This window comes from Pleurodeles waltl, chromosome 9 (genome assembly GCF_031143425.1).
Source record: "Pleurodeles waltl isolate 20211129_DDA chromosome 9, aPleWal1.hap1.20221129, whole genome shotgun sequence".
Classification (NCBI taxonomy): domain Eukaryota; kingdom Metazoa; phylum Chordata; class Amphibia; order Caudata; family Salamandridae; genus Pleurodeles; species Pleurodeles waltl.
Genome location: NC_090448.1, coordinates 420,046,101 through 420,064,791, shown reverse-complemented (window position 1 = coordinate 420,064,791; position 18,691 = coordinate 420,046,101). Strand labels below are relative to the sequence as shown.

Here is an 18,691-nt window from a genome sequence, read left to right as displayed (position 1 = left end):
GTGCAGGTGTTCACGGATAACACCACCGCAATGTGGTACTGCAACAAGCAGGGCAGTGTGCGGTCGTGGACCCTTTGTCAAGAGGCACTGCATCTCTTGTCGTAGCTGGAACAGCAGGGCATAACCCTGGTGGTTCAATACCTGGCAGGTTCTCTGAACGCCAGGGCGGACGAGCTCAGCCGAAAATGCTTAGCGGATAACGAATGGTATCTCCTTCCGGAGGTGGTGCAAGGACTCTTTTAGCAGTGGGGAGAGCCTTGGTTGGATCTATTCACCTCCGTAGAGAACGCGCAATGTCAGTAGTATTGCACGTTGGAGTTTCCAAGGGGGCTATCGCTAGGCGATGCTTTTTGTTGTGAGTGGAGTTCAGGCCTCCTGTATGCCTTCCCATACCACTTCTGCCCAGAGTTCTCAAGAAAATTAAGAACGATCAGGCCCAAGTAATCCTAGTGGCTCCAGATTGGGAACGGAGAGTCTATTATCCAGAGCTTCTGAAAATGAGCATCAGTCCTCCAATCAGGTTGCCTCTTTGGGAGGATCTTCTGTCGCAGCAGCAGGGGAAGGTTATTCACCCAAACCTGTCAACTTTGCGGCTTCATGCGTGGAGGTTGAGCGGCGACAGTTGATGGTTTATGACCTCCCTTCCGAAGTCTGTGATGTCATTTTGGCAGCCAGGCGTGCCTCTACTAAGTCGATTTACACCTGTCGATGGAAATGTTTTGTTTCATATTGTACAGAGAGGTCTATTGATCCTCTTTCTTCTTCTCTATCTAATATCTTTTTGTTTATTTTATCTCTTGACCAATAGGGTTCCTCGTTAAGGGACTCTTAAGGGCTATCTCTCTGCCTTATCGGCTTTTCTACGCTTGCCCGATCAACCATCTTTGTTTAAGTCTCCTATAGTACAAACATTTTTGAAAGGGCATGTGCATTTGTTTCCACCTGTGCCTTTTGTCATGCCCCAGTGGGATCTTAATCTTATTCTCACTTTCTTAATGTGTGCTTCTTTTGAGCCCTTACATAACTGTCCTCTCCTGCTGCTCACTATTAAAACAGCCTTTTTGGTGGCAATTACCTCTGCCAGGAGAGTGAGTGAGCTGCAGGCTTTATCATCAAAACCGCTGTATCTCACAATATATCTTGACAAGGTAGTATTAAGAACTTGTGCCTCTTTTCTCCCTAAGGTGGTGACCCCTTTCCATCTCGGTCAAAGTATCACCCTGCCCACCTTCTTTGCTTCACCGCATTCCTCTAAGGAAGAGAAGCCTCTCCATCGGCTGGACCCAAAAAGAGTGTTATCGTTCTACCTTGACCGCACAAAAGAGTTCCGGGTGGACGACCAACTCTTTGTGGGGTACGTTGGTGCAAAGAAGGGGCAGGCAGTACAGAAACGGTCCATTTCACGCTGGGTCGTTCTCTGTATAAAGATCTGCTACGCTTTGGCCAAGAAGCAGCCTCCAGAGGGCTTGAGGGCTCACTCTACCAGAGGGAAAGCTGCTACCACTGCGTTAGTTCGTGTTGTGCCAGTGCTTGACATCTGCCAAGCGGCAACGTGGACTTCCTTGCACATGTTTGCTAGACACTACTGCCTGGATAGCCGAGTGAGAAGGGAGGGGCATTTTGCCCGCTCAGTCCTGCAAGACTTCCTGGTATAGAATACATCCTCAAGACCCACCGCCAGGAATTATAGCTTGGGTATCTATTCTAAGATAAGGAATCTGCAGCTAGAAGTCTCTATCAAATGAACAAGTGACTTACCTTCAGTAACTAATTATCTGGTAGAGACTCTATCTAGCTGCAGATTCCTTACACCCACCCAAGCCTCCCCGCTCTGTGGATATATATATATATATATATATATATATATATATGTATATATATATATATATATATATGTTTTGTGTCTTTGTGCCTTTCTTAAAGGCATGCATTTTTCTTCAAACAATCAAGTGAAAAAGCTAAACTAAATACTGTTGGTTCTTCCATGACTGCGCTTCTGGTGTGAAATGTTGTGGGAAAAGAACTGACATACACGCTCCGAGGTGGCGTCTATATAGACAACCGTGACATCATAGATGGCTCCAACGACGCTGACGACGCCATGCAGAGCCGGATGACGCCCACGGATCCGAACGACGCCAGGGTACTGCTCAGCATAAAAATGCCGGATTCGAAGCTGATGCCAGGAAATTCTAAGGTAAGGAATCTACAGCTAGATCGAGTCTCTACCAGATAATTTGTTACCAAAGGTAAGTAACTTGCTCCTTATGTTACTGTAATGAGCCGACAAGCGTTGTACATTTTCATTTTGGACTTGGTTATTGCGAGAACTGAAGAAGTTTTATGCTAACGTCTCACATCTCAGATTGTAAGCACAACTTCACATAGATGCTTGAATGCTTATGGTAGGTATAGATTTTCAGCCTTTTTGCATGCTCGACATAAACACGTTGACCTTGCTAAAGTCTTTTGGAATTTTCTTTCTGATTTTAAAGAACTTTCATATGTATATCCTGAGCTTCTCTGATCTTCTAAACCCCCATTACTAAACAAATACGTCTGTAACATACAACCATAATGTAGGTAAAGACCGAAATGGAGGTGCTGGGGATTTGCTAAAGGACCTGGACAGTGAAGATCTACCTACCAACCCCTATGTGCTGTCCGCATTAATGTAACATCACCTGTCTTTAATTTCAAAAAATATTTACTTTATGACATAACTTAGTGCCACTTATTTCATCAAAGTGTGTTAGCCCCTTGTGGCTTGAAACTGTGGCCTTGAAATTACAGAGGGACCACTGAAGCATGTTCGCAAGTTATTGAGCTACAGCAGGAGCAAAGGAGCATATTTCACTCAAAATGTCTTAGCTACTTGTCTCTGCAAAACCTAGTTACCTTTGACTCTAGTCCTGATATCCTCAACTTTGTTCATATAGGCAATGGAATCCCAGATGGAGGAGTGGTACAAGGAGGTGGGGGAGTTGCAGGCCCAAATTTCATCCCTTCCACTGGATACCTCCAGCAAGGAGCTGGTGAATGATAAGCAGAATGTTGTGGGGACCCGCATTGTGCGCCTTATCGAGCCACTGAAGGAGAGGAGGCGAATCCTGCTGGCTTCTAAGGAGGTCCATCAAATCAGCCATGATCTGGAAGATGAGATTGTGAGTAAGACCACTAGTTTTTTTTGCTGTTCTTTGACCTTCAACTGATGAAACGGTTCTCAGTGGTAAGTATTCCCTAAACAAATGGTGGGGCATGGAGAAAGATGGTATCTATCAGAGTAATGGCTACCAACAAGGTGTATTTTGCTCAGTAGACAATGTAGAGACAATTACGAGTTACTGCCTCAAAGTGAGAAACATGGACTTTATCTCAGTCTGGTCCATGAGTGTTGTATTTGAAGCCTAACCACATTGCCAGCTTATGGCACCTCCTCTCCTACATTTCTAATATTAATTTAAATTTAATGACTGTAAGTACTTTATCTAAATTTCATGGCTTTGGTTGCAGTCATGCAACATAATTGGCAGCATTTCCAGTAAGAAAAAACTTTATATATAGAAAATTAGACAAGATCATAGGGAAACTATAACTGAGGCTACGTTAAAGCAGCTTTCACAAATTGACATATAAAACACTCTATTGTCAAAGCCTATAGGTATTAAAGGCAGACAGATGTGTCCACAAGCTTGCAATATGAGGGGCTTGGCGGAATGGGCTAATGATGTCTCAGGATTGCTAAGCCGTCTTTCTGGCCTGATATGCACAACTAAGCATTAGACCAGACTTTTAATCATCAGTCCCCTGTGGTCAGAATGCTTTGTAGACCATGAGCCTGGGTGCCAGAATTCAAGGCTCCTTTTTTCAGAAATTGTTATGGGCGCCCCCATATGCCAAAAACAACCCCCATTGGGCCAGGGCCAGCATTTTGTCATGGGTACTCCCTGTAAGCCATAGTTGCCTTCTTATGCCAACAATTACATATAATACGACAGTCCTCGAATTTTGCTATTAATGTTATCTATGTATCTTCGATGAACCTTATGTCAAAATGTATCTCATATATGATAGGGCTAGCATTTGTTCATGCTTGTCCTCCTGTATGTCACAGCTGTCTTCCTTTATGCCAAGAATCGTCTCTTTATTGCTAGCACAAACATCCATAGGTGTCATATAGCATGATTTACCTCCAGCATGCCAGTGCCAGCCTTTTGCCATGCATTTCCTATATATCAATAATAATCTTTAATATTCCAAGTCTATGTCTGTTAATATTGCCCCAGTATGCCAGCACCAGTATTTTGAAAGGGCCAAATGCAGACTCACTAATTCAAATTTACGTTCACAAGTCCTACTCATTGTCAGTTTCCCACCTACCCACTCTTACTCAACCATTGTCACCACTTATACTGATTAATTCTCAATCTCTTGCACTCAGTCGTACACTCACACAGTGTCACATATTCTACACTGAATAACTAACAGCTACTCATTCACATTGACTTGCACTCACTGTTACCTTCACTCCATCATTTTCCTACACCTTGACTCAATCATACTCACGCACTGACAATTAACCTCACTTATTGCCACTCCTAACAGTAACTGCCACTTTCACTCACACACACATACTCACATACACACACACTTGCACAAAAACACTCCGCCTCTCACACAAACACACTCTTGCCCACAAGCACGCACAACATACATTTAAATGTTTTTATAACTTACCTGATGCTGCAGTTTTTACACTAATAGTGAATAATATTCACTTATTTACTACTATTAGCGTAATTAAAAATGAACTGTAAACAAGTAGGGCGAAGTCACACTTGTCTTCTTGGCACAGATTATGCTACTTCTGAAGTCAGGGTTGCAAAGGCAGTGTCAGGGTTTGCAGTCCGCAAGCAAGCGGTTGCAGCTATGACCCCTGGTGACCTCTAAATGACATCAATGTAGCGTGTATATTGTTGTCTCTAAATATATAATGCGCTAGTACTGAACAACTACCCTTCTCTTCAGGTATGCCAGTGCCTAATCTGCTAAAATTAAGAGCTATGAGAAAAGGGCTGTGTCACAGTACTAAGCACTATATACAAACCTGACATTTTACCTTTACATAGTCGTGATAGAAAGAGATAAATCTGGTAGAGACATGTAGCCTCAGATTCCTTACCTTGCAATTCTCTACCAGACACCAGACTGGATCTGGACATTTTTCCCAGCAGTACCTCTGCGGGTCGGAAGAGGGAATCTTGCGACTCCATAGCGACATCGTCCACCAGATGTGACATCCACAGAGTCCGTATAATCCCCTCTCCGAGGCGCTGATGTCATCAGTTCCTTCTTTTCCACGCTACACTGTGGATTTAGTTGCCTCAGGCCTTTGGCTTATCTTGACAAAAATGTGCTTTTGTCGAGGGAACAGTGTGTCCTTTTTCTATATAATCTTGGGGTTCCTGTGGCAAGCAGATATCGGCCACGGACCCTCATACTGTTTGCATGTGGTGCTTTGGGGAACACCACGACTCCGAGGAACACGATGACTCAAGGCGTTGCCAGACGCCATATGAAGATCTTGGCGACGTGTATTGCGGAGGCTTCGCACTATTGCCATTCTCGCTCCATGTCCAGGGAGCGGTCACAGTTTGTTCCAAGAGCCTTTTCCGTGATCGTCCCTCGAAGGAGCAGACTGTGAAGAGCCGCAGGCGAGGTTTCGGCATCTGCATAGGGTAGGTAAGTCCGACATTTCAGTCACTCCCTTTCAATCCCTAATTGAGGAGTCGGCGCAATGAGTCCAGCCCGCACCTTCCTTCTTTCCTGGGAGCCGATGTGACTCTGACCAAGATGTGGGATCATTACAACTCCCTTCATTCCATCTTCAGCCACCTACCTCCCTCTGGCGGGCTTCCTATTTTCAAGGAGGTGATAGGTTTCTTACCTGACTCCACGCTGGTGGGTTCACCATAGGCATAAATTAGGCCCTCTGGATCCACACTCGGATCTATTCCAGGCCTGGTGCACAGCCCTTTGGGGTTCCCACTTGTGACGCCGGAGTTCCATCAGTTGGTGGTGCCGGTCGACGCCGAACCGATTACCCTATCCGACACCTAAGCAACATCGCCCCATTGTTGGTGGTGCCTATAGATATGGCTACCTTTCCTCCCCCTTCTCATCAATCCCTCTCTGTTTTTCCTGACTTTTGGGGGTGAGGGATTGGGACTGGGGTTTAGCAACCCTGTGGACAAGACTGTACAGCCTCCTTTGGAGGGTAGTTGGCTGACGGAGTAGAGTGAGGCTGGAAGGTTTGAGTCCTCGCTGGCTTCAGACCTCCTTCCCCTCCTCAGCCTTGCGATGGACACACGCTCCTCCTTTGCAGAGGGCAGCTGTGGTCCTAGAATTGCAGCTCCCCTCTGTGGAGGTCACCACTGACCCCTTGTTAACAGTGCTTCACCAGTGTCAGACGGGAATAGAGCCTGTGCTCCCCTATAGTGAGACACACTGTGACATTTTATTTGAGACCTGGACTAAACCCTCCACGGTGGCCCCTGTGGAAAGATCAGTAGCCCATAGACACTGGCCCGCCTTTGGAGACCTGGCCTTTCTTATACAGGACATGATTCCTAGACTTTTTGTGGTGCAGGCTGAACTGCCTTTTCTGACTTCAGCGTCTCGTTAGTGTTCCTCCGGACAGAGAGTCACGATGTCTGGAATATTGTGGACGAAGTAGTTTCTTCTCAACCATCTCGGCCCTGCGGTCGATCAACACCTCTTGTATTCTGGGTCATCTTTCCCTTGCATTGTGGGATTCAGTGGTGCACCTGCTCCCTTCGCTCCCAGAGGAGAACTGGAGCGAACTCGCCCAGACACTTCAAAATGGGCGAGAGGCTGCACAATTTGTCATAAGGTGTGATATGGATACCACGGGCTCAGCTGGCAGTGCAGTGGCTTACTCCTTAGCACTGCACCAGCTTGCCTAGCTATGTCTCTCTGGTTTTTCAGACACTGTCTGATTCACTTTGGATGAAATGCCTTTCAATTGCACTTGCTTGTTCGGTACTCATGTCGATTCTGCATTGCAACTCTTTCGGGACAGTCTGAGTGGCAAAGATTCGTAAACATGTCTATTCTTATGGACCTAACCCAGAGTGGAGTCCTATAGTTCCTGTCCAGCCCAGCTTTGACTAACTTTTTTCGTTATGGCCTGAGCTCTTTCACCTTTGGTGCCACCTGGTACAATGTTCTGCCTTTGCAGGTGTTCCTATTTTTTCTAATGGCTGTTGCTGACAGCTTTTTGTTGTTGCTGTCTGAGCGGCACATATTCTTGAGACCGTAAGTGGGTTTAGCACCTGTAACAACAGGGTTTTTTCTTTTTCTCTGAAGATGGGCTTCATGCACAAGAGATAGTTACCCTAAAGCTACATAACCTGTTCTGTATAGAGCATCCTCTGTGTGCTTCATAGGCATTACTAATTATCCTGTTGTACTCTTTGTATCCCTTATAGGGAGCTGGTCATTACATCTTCTTGGGATCTGTTATGTATGGCATATCGTTTGCACAAGTGTTGTATTATGGTGTATTATTCTTCTTGCTTTTCTATTGAAGCATCTCTTATGCTTCTATTTCTAGTGTTCCTCTTCTCATTAACAGTTCTTCCTGTTCTATTGGAGCAAAGGGCAAGTGCTTCTACTATTCTACATCTGTGCGTCTTTGCAATTTTTTAGCGTGCTATTCTTGCTGCAGGCATCATAGGCACCGAGGCTGCAAGTGGGCCCATTCTTTCTTTTACCTGTATGAGTCATGCTACATGGCATTCTTCCTTTGTGCTGTTGGTGTTGCTGCCTTTACACTGCTCCTTCATTGCAAGAAGATGTGTATTATTTCCTTCTCGCTTATAAGTCAGGTCCTGTACCCTGGCTGCTGTAGGACCCTTTTAGACAAGGGGCCACACACATTTCACGGTCCCCAATTTTTTATATGTTAATTCCTAAGATGCCGCCATGTGTTGTTCCTCTCGGTCAATGCCTATCTTCCAATTTACACTGGATGTCAGGTGTTACGCATGTTGCGTGGACATCATGGTTCGGTTTCCCTGGTCTATTCCTTTCACTCTATTCTTCAGGATGTCATCATATTTCTACCCCTCTGGGGTGGTTGTACCCTTCTTCATCTTTATTAAGGTTCCATAATTCATAAGAGGATATTCCCTTTTACTGTATACCTCTCTTCCTTCGGAAGATGCCCATATATAGTGATACTATGAAGGCGGTAGACATGCTTTGTCTTTCACTTCTGGTGATTTTGATGTCTCCGGTCTCCTGTAGGGACATCATTTCCTGTGATGAGCAATTGTTGTTCTCCAGTATTGGATCTTTCATAGATTCACTTGCTTGATTCATCTCCGTCATCAAAGTGGGAGTCCCAAAGTACATTAACTTAGCAGTACACCTCATTACCATAGGCCCTAGAGGTAATGAATAGTCTGTTTTTATAACATATCCATGTCTTTTTATTAAAAAAAGGACTACATTGACTTCTGACTAATCAGGCATCAGCACCCTCTAGAACACTCCCAAGAGAGGCTGTTTCCCTCAGATTTTCTACACACATCGTATGAGAGAGTCTCCCTGGGCTCTGCCCAGTTTTCTTCCTACTTCAGGTATTTCACCTATTCCCTTCAGAGATGGCGGATACCCCTGAAAAAGGATTATTTAGATCCTGCTCTACTTGTGGAAAAAAGAGGCTTCATGTTGATGATCCTCACGAGGATTGTATTTACTGCCTTCATCCTCCTCATAAAGTGAAGGACTGTACAATTTGCTGCAAATTTTCATCTAAAACCCTCAAAGACCGCGAGGGCAGACTAATACTATGGCTACAAAGATCTCAGCCATCTATGTCTCTTTCCTCAGAGGAAGACTCCAACTCTTCTACAATCCCTCAAAAGAAAACTTCAAAGAAAAAAATAGTCTCTGAGGAACAACCTGAAAAAGCTAAAAAAAAAAAAAGCCTTAAAAAACTTTCATCACAATACTACCAGGGCACATCTAAAAAGCATGAAAAACAAAGAAATGAGGCTAGTCAAAGTAGATCTTATCCTTCTACTCCATCTAGAAAAACTCTTACCTTCGAATCCAGCCTCAGAACCATTAATTACGAAGCCACAGTTGGGAATTACGGCGACGATGACGAGAACAAGCACAATGACATATACTATGGCATCGTTGACGAAAACAACGGTGACGACACAGTCGACGTTTGTATTAGTGCCTATCCCGTCGAAGAGGATCTCCTTGACAATGGCCCCAGTGACGTCGCAAGCATTACCGATGATGACACCCTTAAAGAAAAAAATCTTTGTCGATGTCAGCACCACTGTTGACGATGCAACCGACGACGGCCAGAATATCTTCCTCCGCTTATTACACCAAGAATTTCACCAGTGTCCAACATTGCTGTCCCTCCTAGAGAAAATCCTTCTTCATCTAGTGGTGATCAGGAAGAAGAAGAAATTCAGGACACTAGGGCCCTCATTACAAGGCTGGTGGTCATCAGACCGCCAGTCTCACTGTGGCGGACTTACCGCCGCAGAGCCGGTGGTAAATACAGCCACATTACAAGTTGTGTGGTTTGGCAGAAGCTAAACCTCCAGAACGCTACCTGGTCCGACGCAGCCTGCGGTGAGTACCTCCAGCCCGGCGGCAGGCCTCTGACTGCAGGCCAGATTACGAGGCTGCAGACCGCCAGGCTTTCCGTGGCGGTCAACCTGCCACGAAAACCCTGGCGGTAACACACCCAGCGACAGGAATCCCCATTTCTGTCGCCGGCACAAACATGCACACATGTCCCCACACCTCCATGAACCCCCTCCACCCGTCCACACACTTACAAACACCCCCCAACCATACACATCCATCCAAACACCCACACTTGCACTCACGCTGACATACGCACACCCCCACTCACACATTTGCACCCCCTCCGCTAACATTCACACCTCCCTCCCCCTGCACTGCATTCATACACTCACCCGCTCTCCCCGTTCACTCACACAAACACATGCACACACGCACCCGCAAACACCCCCCACCTCCCCATCCACAATCATTCACACCCCCACCCCCTCCATGCACGCATACATTCACACACTCCCCCTTCGCATATGCACACTTGCACACATGCATCCCCACTCACTCGCAGACTTGCCCACATGCACCCACATTTGCACACATGCATGCACACACCACACACATGCACCCAACACTATCCCATACCCCCCCTTCGGAGGATCACTAACCTACTCCTTTGGGGAGTTCGTCCAGGAGGGGATGGGTCCTGGCGGTTTTGCACCGCCAGCACCACCACGCATGCAAAACTCTGCCAAGCCATATTACTGATCGTAATACGGCAGGCGGAGTCTTGCTGCCATGGCGGTGCTGGCAATGCAACCCCCTCTTCAGGAGTCGAACTTCAGCCCATAAATGGGGAGAAGTCCTCCAATGACTCCAAATATGGCGGTCAGCAGACCGCCAGCACTGGCGGTCTGCTGGCTGCAGCGGTTTTGGGGGTCTTTGAAAAAGACCACCGAAGTCATAATGAGGGCCTAGGTCTCACAATGAGTGGGATAAGTACCTATTACCCATGCCATCGCCACCACCTTACTACCAAATAGATTCTCCGCTAGAGGTTATTGGTGGATTTCATTCGATAATGGAAAGAGCAGCAGAGAGAATTCATCTCCCTATGCCAGTGAGACTGCTCTCTATATGATTTTAAGGAGCCTCAAAGAAAATCAGTAAGATCGACATCCATAATTGATTACATATGGCTAAAAGGTGTGAAAATCATGGAAAATCCAGCTATAGTGCCCCCGATATTGCCAAAAATAGAAAATAAATATAAGGCCCCTGATGATGCACCAGCCTGTTTGGTGGGTCACCCGAAAGCAGATTCGGTATTCATTCAAGCAGCACAGTGCGGCTCCAAGAATCCATCAACACCCATATCAACATCCCCAGATTAGAAAGGCAGACGACTAGACAACATAGGGAGAAGGTGCACCACAATGTCTGCAGTTACTGTAAGAGCAGCTAACGCTCTAGCTATTCCTGCGTGTTGTGCTCGGCAAATATGGTCAGAGATTAGAGACTTTATAGATCTCATTCCGGATGAAAAAAGACCAGAAGCAAGAAAATGATTGCAAGAAGGAGAGAGAACATCCTCAAATATCATAGATTGCACTATGGATATAGGGGGTCATTCTGACCCTGGCGGCCGGTGACCGCCAGGGTCACCGACCACGGGAGCACCGCCAACAGGCTGGCGGTGCTCCCGAGGGCATTCTGACCGCGGCGGTTCAACCGCTGTCCCATTGAATCCTCCATGGCGGCGGAGCGCGCTCCGCCGCCATGGGGATTCAGACACCCCCTACCGCCATCCTGTTCATGGCGGGAAACCCGCCATGAACAGGATGGCGGTAGGGGGTGCCGCGGGGCCCCTGGGGGCCCCTGCAGTGCCCATGCCAATGGCATGGGCACTGCAGGGGCCCCCGTAAGAGGGCCCCGCAAAGTATTTCAGTGTCTGCTTTGCAGACACTGAAATACGCGACGGGTGCAACTGCACCCGTCGCACCCCTGCAACTACGCCGGCTCAATTCTGAGCCGGCGTCCTCGTTGCAGGGGCATTTCTGCTGGGCCGGCGGGCGCTCTTTCGGAGAGCGCCCGCCGGCCCAGCGGAAATGTTTAAATGGCCGCCGCGGTCTTTTGACCGCGGTGCGGTCATTTCACGGCGGTACCTTGGCGGACGGCCTCCGCCGTCCGCCAAGGTTAAAATCACCCCCATAGTGTTGACTGGTTTCTGACAGCTAGCAGGGTCCGCGTTCTTAAGAAGGCAAGGTTGGTTAAAAAGTACATGCCAGAAGTCTAGACAAAGATACTTGACATGGCCTTCGACAGACAAGCACTGTTTGGAAAGCACATTGATGAAGCACTACAAATAATAAAAGCGGGCACAGAACAGCCCAGTCATTAGGAACCTTTCAATTCAGGAAAGCTCCCTTAGAGGAACTAGAGGAAGAGGCATATCCTTCTAAAGAGGTAGTTATCAAAAGTTCCAACAACCTTACCAGCAATACAGACCCTATTCCCAGAGGAAGACATATAGACAACCACCTCCGACTGCTTATCACAGGCAAGGTCCTCGAAGAAAGCAGGTCTCTCACGGGATGGACTCCAACAGATCGAGTGTTGAGTCCCACCTCTCCCAAATTCAACCTGGGTGCGAATATCTCCAACTACCATCATCATTGGCGAAGCATAACATCAGACAAGTGGGTTCTAGACCTGGTTATCCATGGGCATACTCTGGAGTTCATCCAGCAACTACCAACACCTCCACCATTAACTGCGCACCCACCTCATCTTCACTTACTATGTCAAGAAGCACACATCATGCTAGAGAAGGGAACAATAGAAAGAGTTTCTGCATCAGAGTTGGCGAAAGGTTTCTATTCCCGTTTTTTTTCCTAATCAAGAAGAATTCAAGGGAATGGAGGCCCATATTTGATTTAAGGAAACTGAAAAAATTCCTAAAGAAACAATAGTTACATATGATCACTCTTTCAGATGTTCTCAAACTCTTCAATCACAATGATTTTATGACCACCCTGGATCATCAAGATGAGTACTTTCATATCCCTATCCCTATCCACCCACAAACACCTCAAATTCCCCAGATTTACAATAGCCAACACTCACTACCAATTCAAAGTTCTTCTGTTTGGCCTCAAGTCTGCACCACGTATATTCACAAAATGCCTAGCCCCTGTAGTTGCCACATTGAGAATCTCAGGACACCAGATATTTCCATATCTCGATGACTGGTTGATCAAGGCGCCATCAGCAGCACAGAAAACGGAGACCACCTCAGCCTGCCTAGAACTCTTCAGACATCTGGGTCTGACAGTCAACCACCAAAAATTCTCCACTGTTCCAGCAACGCAAATTCTATTTCTAGGAGCAATTCTAGATACTGAACAAGACAAAGCATACCTGTCACAGGACAGACAACAGAGACTACAATTTCTGATGGATACAACTACCTGTGGATTCCTCACCTAATGAATTCTCCCATGGCGCCAGCATTCGACGGAAATCTTCTTCCTAGTCTCTGCACGTCGACGAGGGCGTCACTCTAGCCCACGCGACGCCATCTGACGTCATACAGGCAATAAGAGGTCCTCGACGACGTGCCGACGTCAGTTCCCTTTTTTCCGTGCATTCGAAACGGTTATCTTCGAGGGAGCAACTGTTACTTTTGTGGTTACAGTGTATTTTTGCTGCGTAGTCTTTCGCTGTGGTAATAATGTCACAGAGAAAGTCTGGATTCAAGCCTTGTCGTGAGTGTGGAGGCAAGATGTCAGTGACGGATCCTCATTCCGACTGCCTTTGGTGTTTGAGCTCCGACCACGACGTCTCGACTTGTGATTCATGCCAGCACATGAATCCAAAGGCCCTCAAGGAACGTGAGGCGAAGCTGTTTATGGCGAAATCGAAAAAAGAGAAGCAGCACAAGAAGTCTTCTTCGCCAAGACATCGGCGTCATCGAGACTCCCGGCGCCGTAGAGAATCTCGGCGTCATTCAAGCAAGGAGACTCGTTCCAGGTCTTCGGATCGGCGCCGAAGGACATGGGAGATCAGTCCCACGGTTACGCCTCATCCTTCGACGCCGTTGCCCTCTCCGGCGTCTCCGACTTCACCTGGACAGGCGTCGGTGATTGAGGTATTGGAGCCTCAGGTGTTATCTCCGGCGTCGCAGACGTCGAGGCCGGCGTCGGGGTCGCCTCCGAGACAGGCACCCCAGTATCCGGCTTTTCCCACCCCTGGAACCGATAGTTCCGCATTCTTGAATGCGATGTATGCCATCTTCCAACAGATGGCTCCAGGGGGTGCTCCGGCTGGGCCTTTGGCCTTTTCATTGGGTGATCCTGCGCCTCTTCGGCCGGCACCCTTTATGCCCTTTCTCCCTTTTGGGAACGTGGGCTCGGCGCCGGTGTCGGCTCCGGTGGCTTCAGAGGGATTGGCCCCGGGGATTTCCATCCCGTCGACGTCGGGATTTCGGCCTGTGACTCCGGTGGGTCCATCTGCTTCGACTGCTCTTTCGTCGGCGCCGAAGTTACCTGTGGCGCCGGACGCGGCGTCGGTGGCTTCTGAAGATCGGCGCCGATCTTCGGCGGAGGCATTGTCGACTCCGCATATTGAGCAACGGCTTCATTCGAGGAGACGTGCTCTCCGTGTATTAGAAGAGCAGGAGTACCAACGAGCCCTGGAAGAAGGAGAGCTAGAGGACTCGGGTGATGGGCTGCGTGGTCTGGAGTCGGCCAGTGGGCTGGACACTTCCCCTGAGTGGGATCTTTCGTCCCCGGGAGAATATACTGAGGAGGCTGCTTCCTTTCACGCAGTGGTACGGAAGGCAGCTAGTTTTTTGGACCTGCCTTTGCCGGTGATGGAGGCAAAACAAAACCTTCTAACAGAGGTGCTACATCCGGCCTCAGCTGCGGCAGAGCCTCTTTTGCCATTTAATGACGCTCTGCTGGATCCGGTGTTAGAGGTGTGGAAGAGGCCGGCCTCTTCCCCAGCAGTTCACAGGGCCGTGGCCAGGAGGTATCGGGCGGCTCCTACTGATCCTGGTTTTCTGTCTAGGCACCCTACGCCGGAGAGCTTGGTGGTGCAGGCCTCCTGTTCATCCAAGTCAGCGCCTGGTTCTTTCCCGACGGTGCCTGGGGACAGAGATTCAAAGAAACTGGAGGCGCAGTCCAAGAAGATTTTTTCGTCCTGCAGTCTGGCGTTGAAGGCCACCAACGCAACCTGTATCCTGGGGAGGTATATTCATGCTCTGATGGATGACATTTCCTCATCATTTACAGAGCTTCCCCAGGGTCTTTTGGACGTTGTTTCAAATGCCCAGGCTGCTGCGACCCAGATTATCCAGACTGGACTGGATACGACCGACTCGGTGGCCAGAGCAATGGGCACAACTGTGGTGGCAAGGAGGCAGGCCTGGCTCCGTAACTCGGGCTTTTCTGCGGATGTACAGTCCACATTGTTGGATCTCCCGTTTGATGGGGACAAACTGTTTGGAGCCAAGGCTGATTCGGCCTTGGAACGTTTTAAGGAGAGCAGGGCCACGGCTAAGTCGTTAGGGCTCCAAGCTCCTTCTTCCACGGCCTCTTCCAGATTTTTCAGGAGGTTTCGTGGATTTGGGCGTGGCTCTTCCTCCTCTTCCTTTCGGGGAAGATATCAGCAACCTGCCTCTTCCCATCCCTATAGATCTTTTAGAGGGAGAGGTAGGGTCCGCACCAGAGGACTGGCGGGGTGCAGCAGGGGAAGCAGCCTTAGGCTTCCACCATTCCCCACTCACTCCTCTCCTGTAGGGGGAAGATTACAGCATTTTCTCGCCAAATGGAAGACTGTTACAACGGACACTTGGGTTCTCAGTATTGTGGGAAAAGGCTACACCCTTCCCTTTCGGGAGTTCCCGCCCCTCATCCCGCCCCGCCCTTCTTATTGTTCAGAAGAACACCTCCTGTTGCTAGAACAGGAGGTACAAGCCCTCCTTTCAAAGGGCGCGGTGGAGTTGGTCCCAGAGCAGGAAAGGGGTCGAGGATGTTACTTAAGGTATTTCCTGATTCCCAAGAAGGATGGTCATTTGAGACCAATCCTGGACCTGAGGATCTTGAATTGGTTCCTCAAGCAGGAAAAGTTCAAGATGCTGACCCTAGCACAGGTGCTTTTGGCGTTGAACAAGGAAGACTGGATGGTGTCTGTCGACTTGCAGGATGCTTACTTTCATATCCCGATACTCAAGTCACACAGGAAGTATCTCCGGTTTGTGGTGGGATCGCAGCACTATCAGTTTGCGGTCCTTCCGTTTGGTCTTACTTCAGCACCATCACCTTCACGAAGGTGATGTCGGTGGTTGCGGCAGAACTCAGAAGGAAGGGGATAGCAGTATTCCCTTACTTGGACGACTGGTTGATCAAAGCCAAGTCCCCGGAGCTTGTGTCGCATCATCTGCAGTCAACAACCCAGTTGTTGTTCGACCTGGGTTTTTCAGTGAACGAGCCCAAATCTCACCTATAGCCCTCTCAGCGCCTCCTGTTCATAGGGGCAGTACTGGATACAACATTGGGTCGGGCCTTTCCTCCGCCTCAGCGGATTCAAGATATTCAGGATTTGGTTCCAATGTTTCGAAATGGAGTGATAGTTCCAGTCCTCAAGGTCCTTCGTCTGCTCGGTCTGTTTGCCTCCTGCATTCTGTTGGTCACGCATGCTCGCTGGCACATGAGGGCTCTTCAGTGGTGCCTCCGAAGGCAGTGGTCTCAACACAAAGGGGATCTAGAGAGTACTGTCAAGATCTCCAGAGATGCTGCTGTGGATTTGAAGTGGTGGATTGCAAGCAACAATCTTTCACAAGGAAAGCCGTTCGAGCAGTCGCCACCAGTGGCCACAGTCATAACGGATGCTTCCACTCTAGGGTGGGGAGCTCATCTGGGGGATCTGGAGATCAAAGGCCTTTGGTCTCCAGAGGAACAGATGTTTCACATCAATCTGTTAGAGTTACAGGCTGTACGTCTGGCTCTCAAGGCCTTCCTCCCTTCCCTTCGTGGTCAGTCGGTACAGGTTCTAACGGACAATACTACCACGATGTGGTACATAAACAAGCAGGGAGGAGTAGGGTCGTACCTTCTCTGCAGAGAAGCTCTTCGACTATGGTCCTGGACAAAGGACCATCAGATTTGCTTGATAGCAAACCATCTGGCCGGAGTCTTAAACGTGCGTGCGGACAGTCTCAGTCGCCAATTCTCGGCAGACCACGAGTGGCGTCTCCATCCAGATCAAGTCCGTTTAATCTTCCAGAGGTGGGGGTTTCCTCGGGTAGATCTGTTTGCCACTCGAGAGAACGCGCATTGTCCGTTATTCTGCAGTCTCCAGTATCCGATGCAGGGAGCGTTGGGGGACGCGTTTCAAATAACCTGGTGCGGCCAGTTGCTTTACGCGTTTCCTCCCATACCCTTGATTCCTCGAGTATTGAGGAAGATTCGCCAGGACCGGGCTCTAGTCATCCTAATAGCTCCGGATTGGCCAAGGAGGGTATGGTACTCCGACCTTCTCCAACTCTCAATGTGCCCTCCGCTCCGTCTCCCTCTCAGGGCAGACCTCCTCTCGCAGTCGCAGGGGCAGGTTTTACACCCCAACCTCCAGAGTTTGCACCTACATGCCTGGAGATTGAACGGGGCAACCTGAGTTCCTTCTCTCTCCCGCCTGAGGTAGTGGATGTTATATTAGCGGCCAGGCGACACTCCACTAAATCTATCTACGCTAATAGATGGTCTAAATTTGTTGCGTGGTGTGGAGAGAGGCAGATTGATCCCTTACATGCTCATCTATCGGACGTTTTGTCTTTTGCTCTGTCTCTAGCGCAGAAAGGTTGTGCAGTGGCTACCATTAAGGGTTATTTATCGGCCTTGTCAGCCTTCATATGTCTTCCAGACCAACCATCTTTATTTAAATCCCCTATTGTTATCAGATTCTTGAAAGGTCTTCTAAATAAATATCCTCCAAAACCATTCGTTATGCCGCAATGGGATTTGTCCTTGGTCCTGACTTTCCTTATGGGGTCCCCTTTTGAACCTATGCATTCTTGCCCCTTAAGGTATTTGTTTTTAAAAACAGTCTTCCTGATAGCTATAACATCAGCAAGGAGAGTGAGTGAGTTGCAGGCCTTATCAGTAAAACCTCCTTATACAACTTTTTATGGGGATAAGGTGGTGTTGAGGACCAAGGCTGCTTTCCTCCCGAAGGTTGTTTCACCTTTCCATTTGGCTCAGGCAATTACTTTGTCTACGTTCTATCCTCCGCCTCATCCTTCCAAAGAGGAAGAAAGACTGCACCATCTGGACCCAAAGAGGGCGTTGAGCTTCTTTATTGATAGAACAAAGGATTTCAGGCTGGAGGATCAGCTGTTTATTGGATACGTGGGCAAGAGGAGAGGAAAGGCAGTCCACAAGAGAACACTATCCAGGTGGGTTGTTCTTTGCATTAAAATCTGTTACTCTTTGGCAAAGAAGGATCCTCCTGAGGGCATTAGAGCTCATTCCACCAGAGCTAAGTCGGCCACTTCGGCCTTGGCCAGAGGTGTTCCTGTGGTCGACATCTGCAAGGCCGCAACTTGGTCGTCCCTTCACACTTTTGCAAAACATTACTGTTTGGATTCTGAGGTTAGAAGGGACGGCCATTTTGCACGGTCAGTGCTGCAGGATTTCTTGGTTTGACCATTTAGGCACCCACCGCCAGGCGTGGTACTGCTTTGGGACTCTATTCATTAGGTGAGGAATCCACAGGTAGTTGTATCCATCAGAAGAACGAGTTACTTACCTTCGGTAACGACTTTTCTGGTGGATACATTAGCTACCTGTGGATTCCTCACGGTCCCACCCGCCTCCCCGTTGCCTTTCTGGTCTTACCAAGTAATCCTTGAGTGCGCTCCTCTTGGTCTTCGAGGGTGCAATAGATGTTGTATATAATATATTTATATATATGTATATATGTATATATCTTTGTGTATATACTTGATGTGTATATATATTTTAAAAAAAAGAGAGAGTTATATATATATATAAAAGAT

General features: G+C 48.1%; 1 protein-coding gene across 3 annotated transcripts in view; it reads left to right on the top strand.

The window, feature by feature from the left end:
- Positions 1 to 18,691, top strand: part of SPTBN4 (spectrin beta, non-erythrocytic 4) — a 1,652,494-nt gene that overhangs the window by 712,620 nt on the left and 921,183 nt on the right. For all 3 annotated transcript variants that reach the window (XM_069207217.1, XM_069207216.1, XM_069207218.1), the window contains one exon: positions 2,940 to 3,164. In XM_069207217.1, the coding sequence (XP_069063318.1) occupies positions 2,940 to 3,164 (225 nt within the window). The remainder of the gene's footprint in view (positions 1 to 2,939; positions 3,165 to 18,691) is intronic.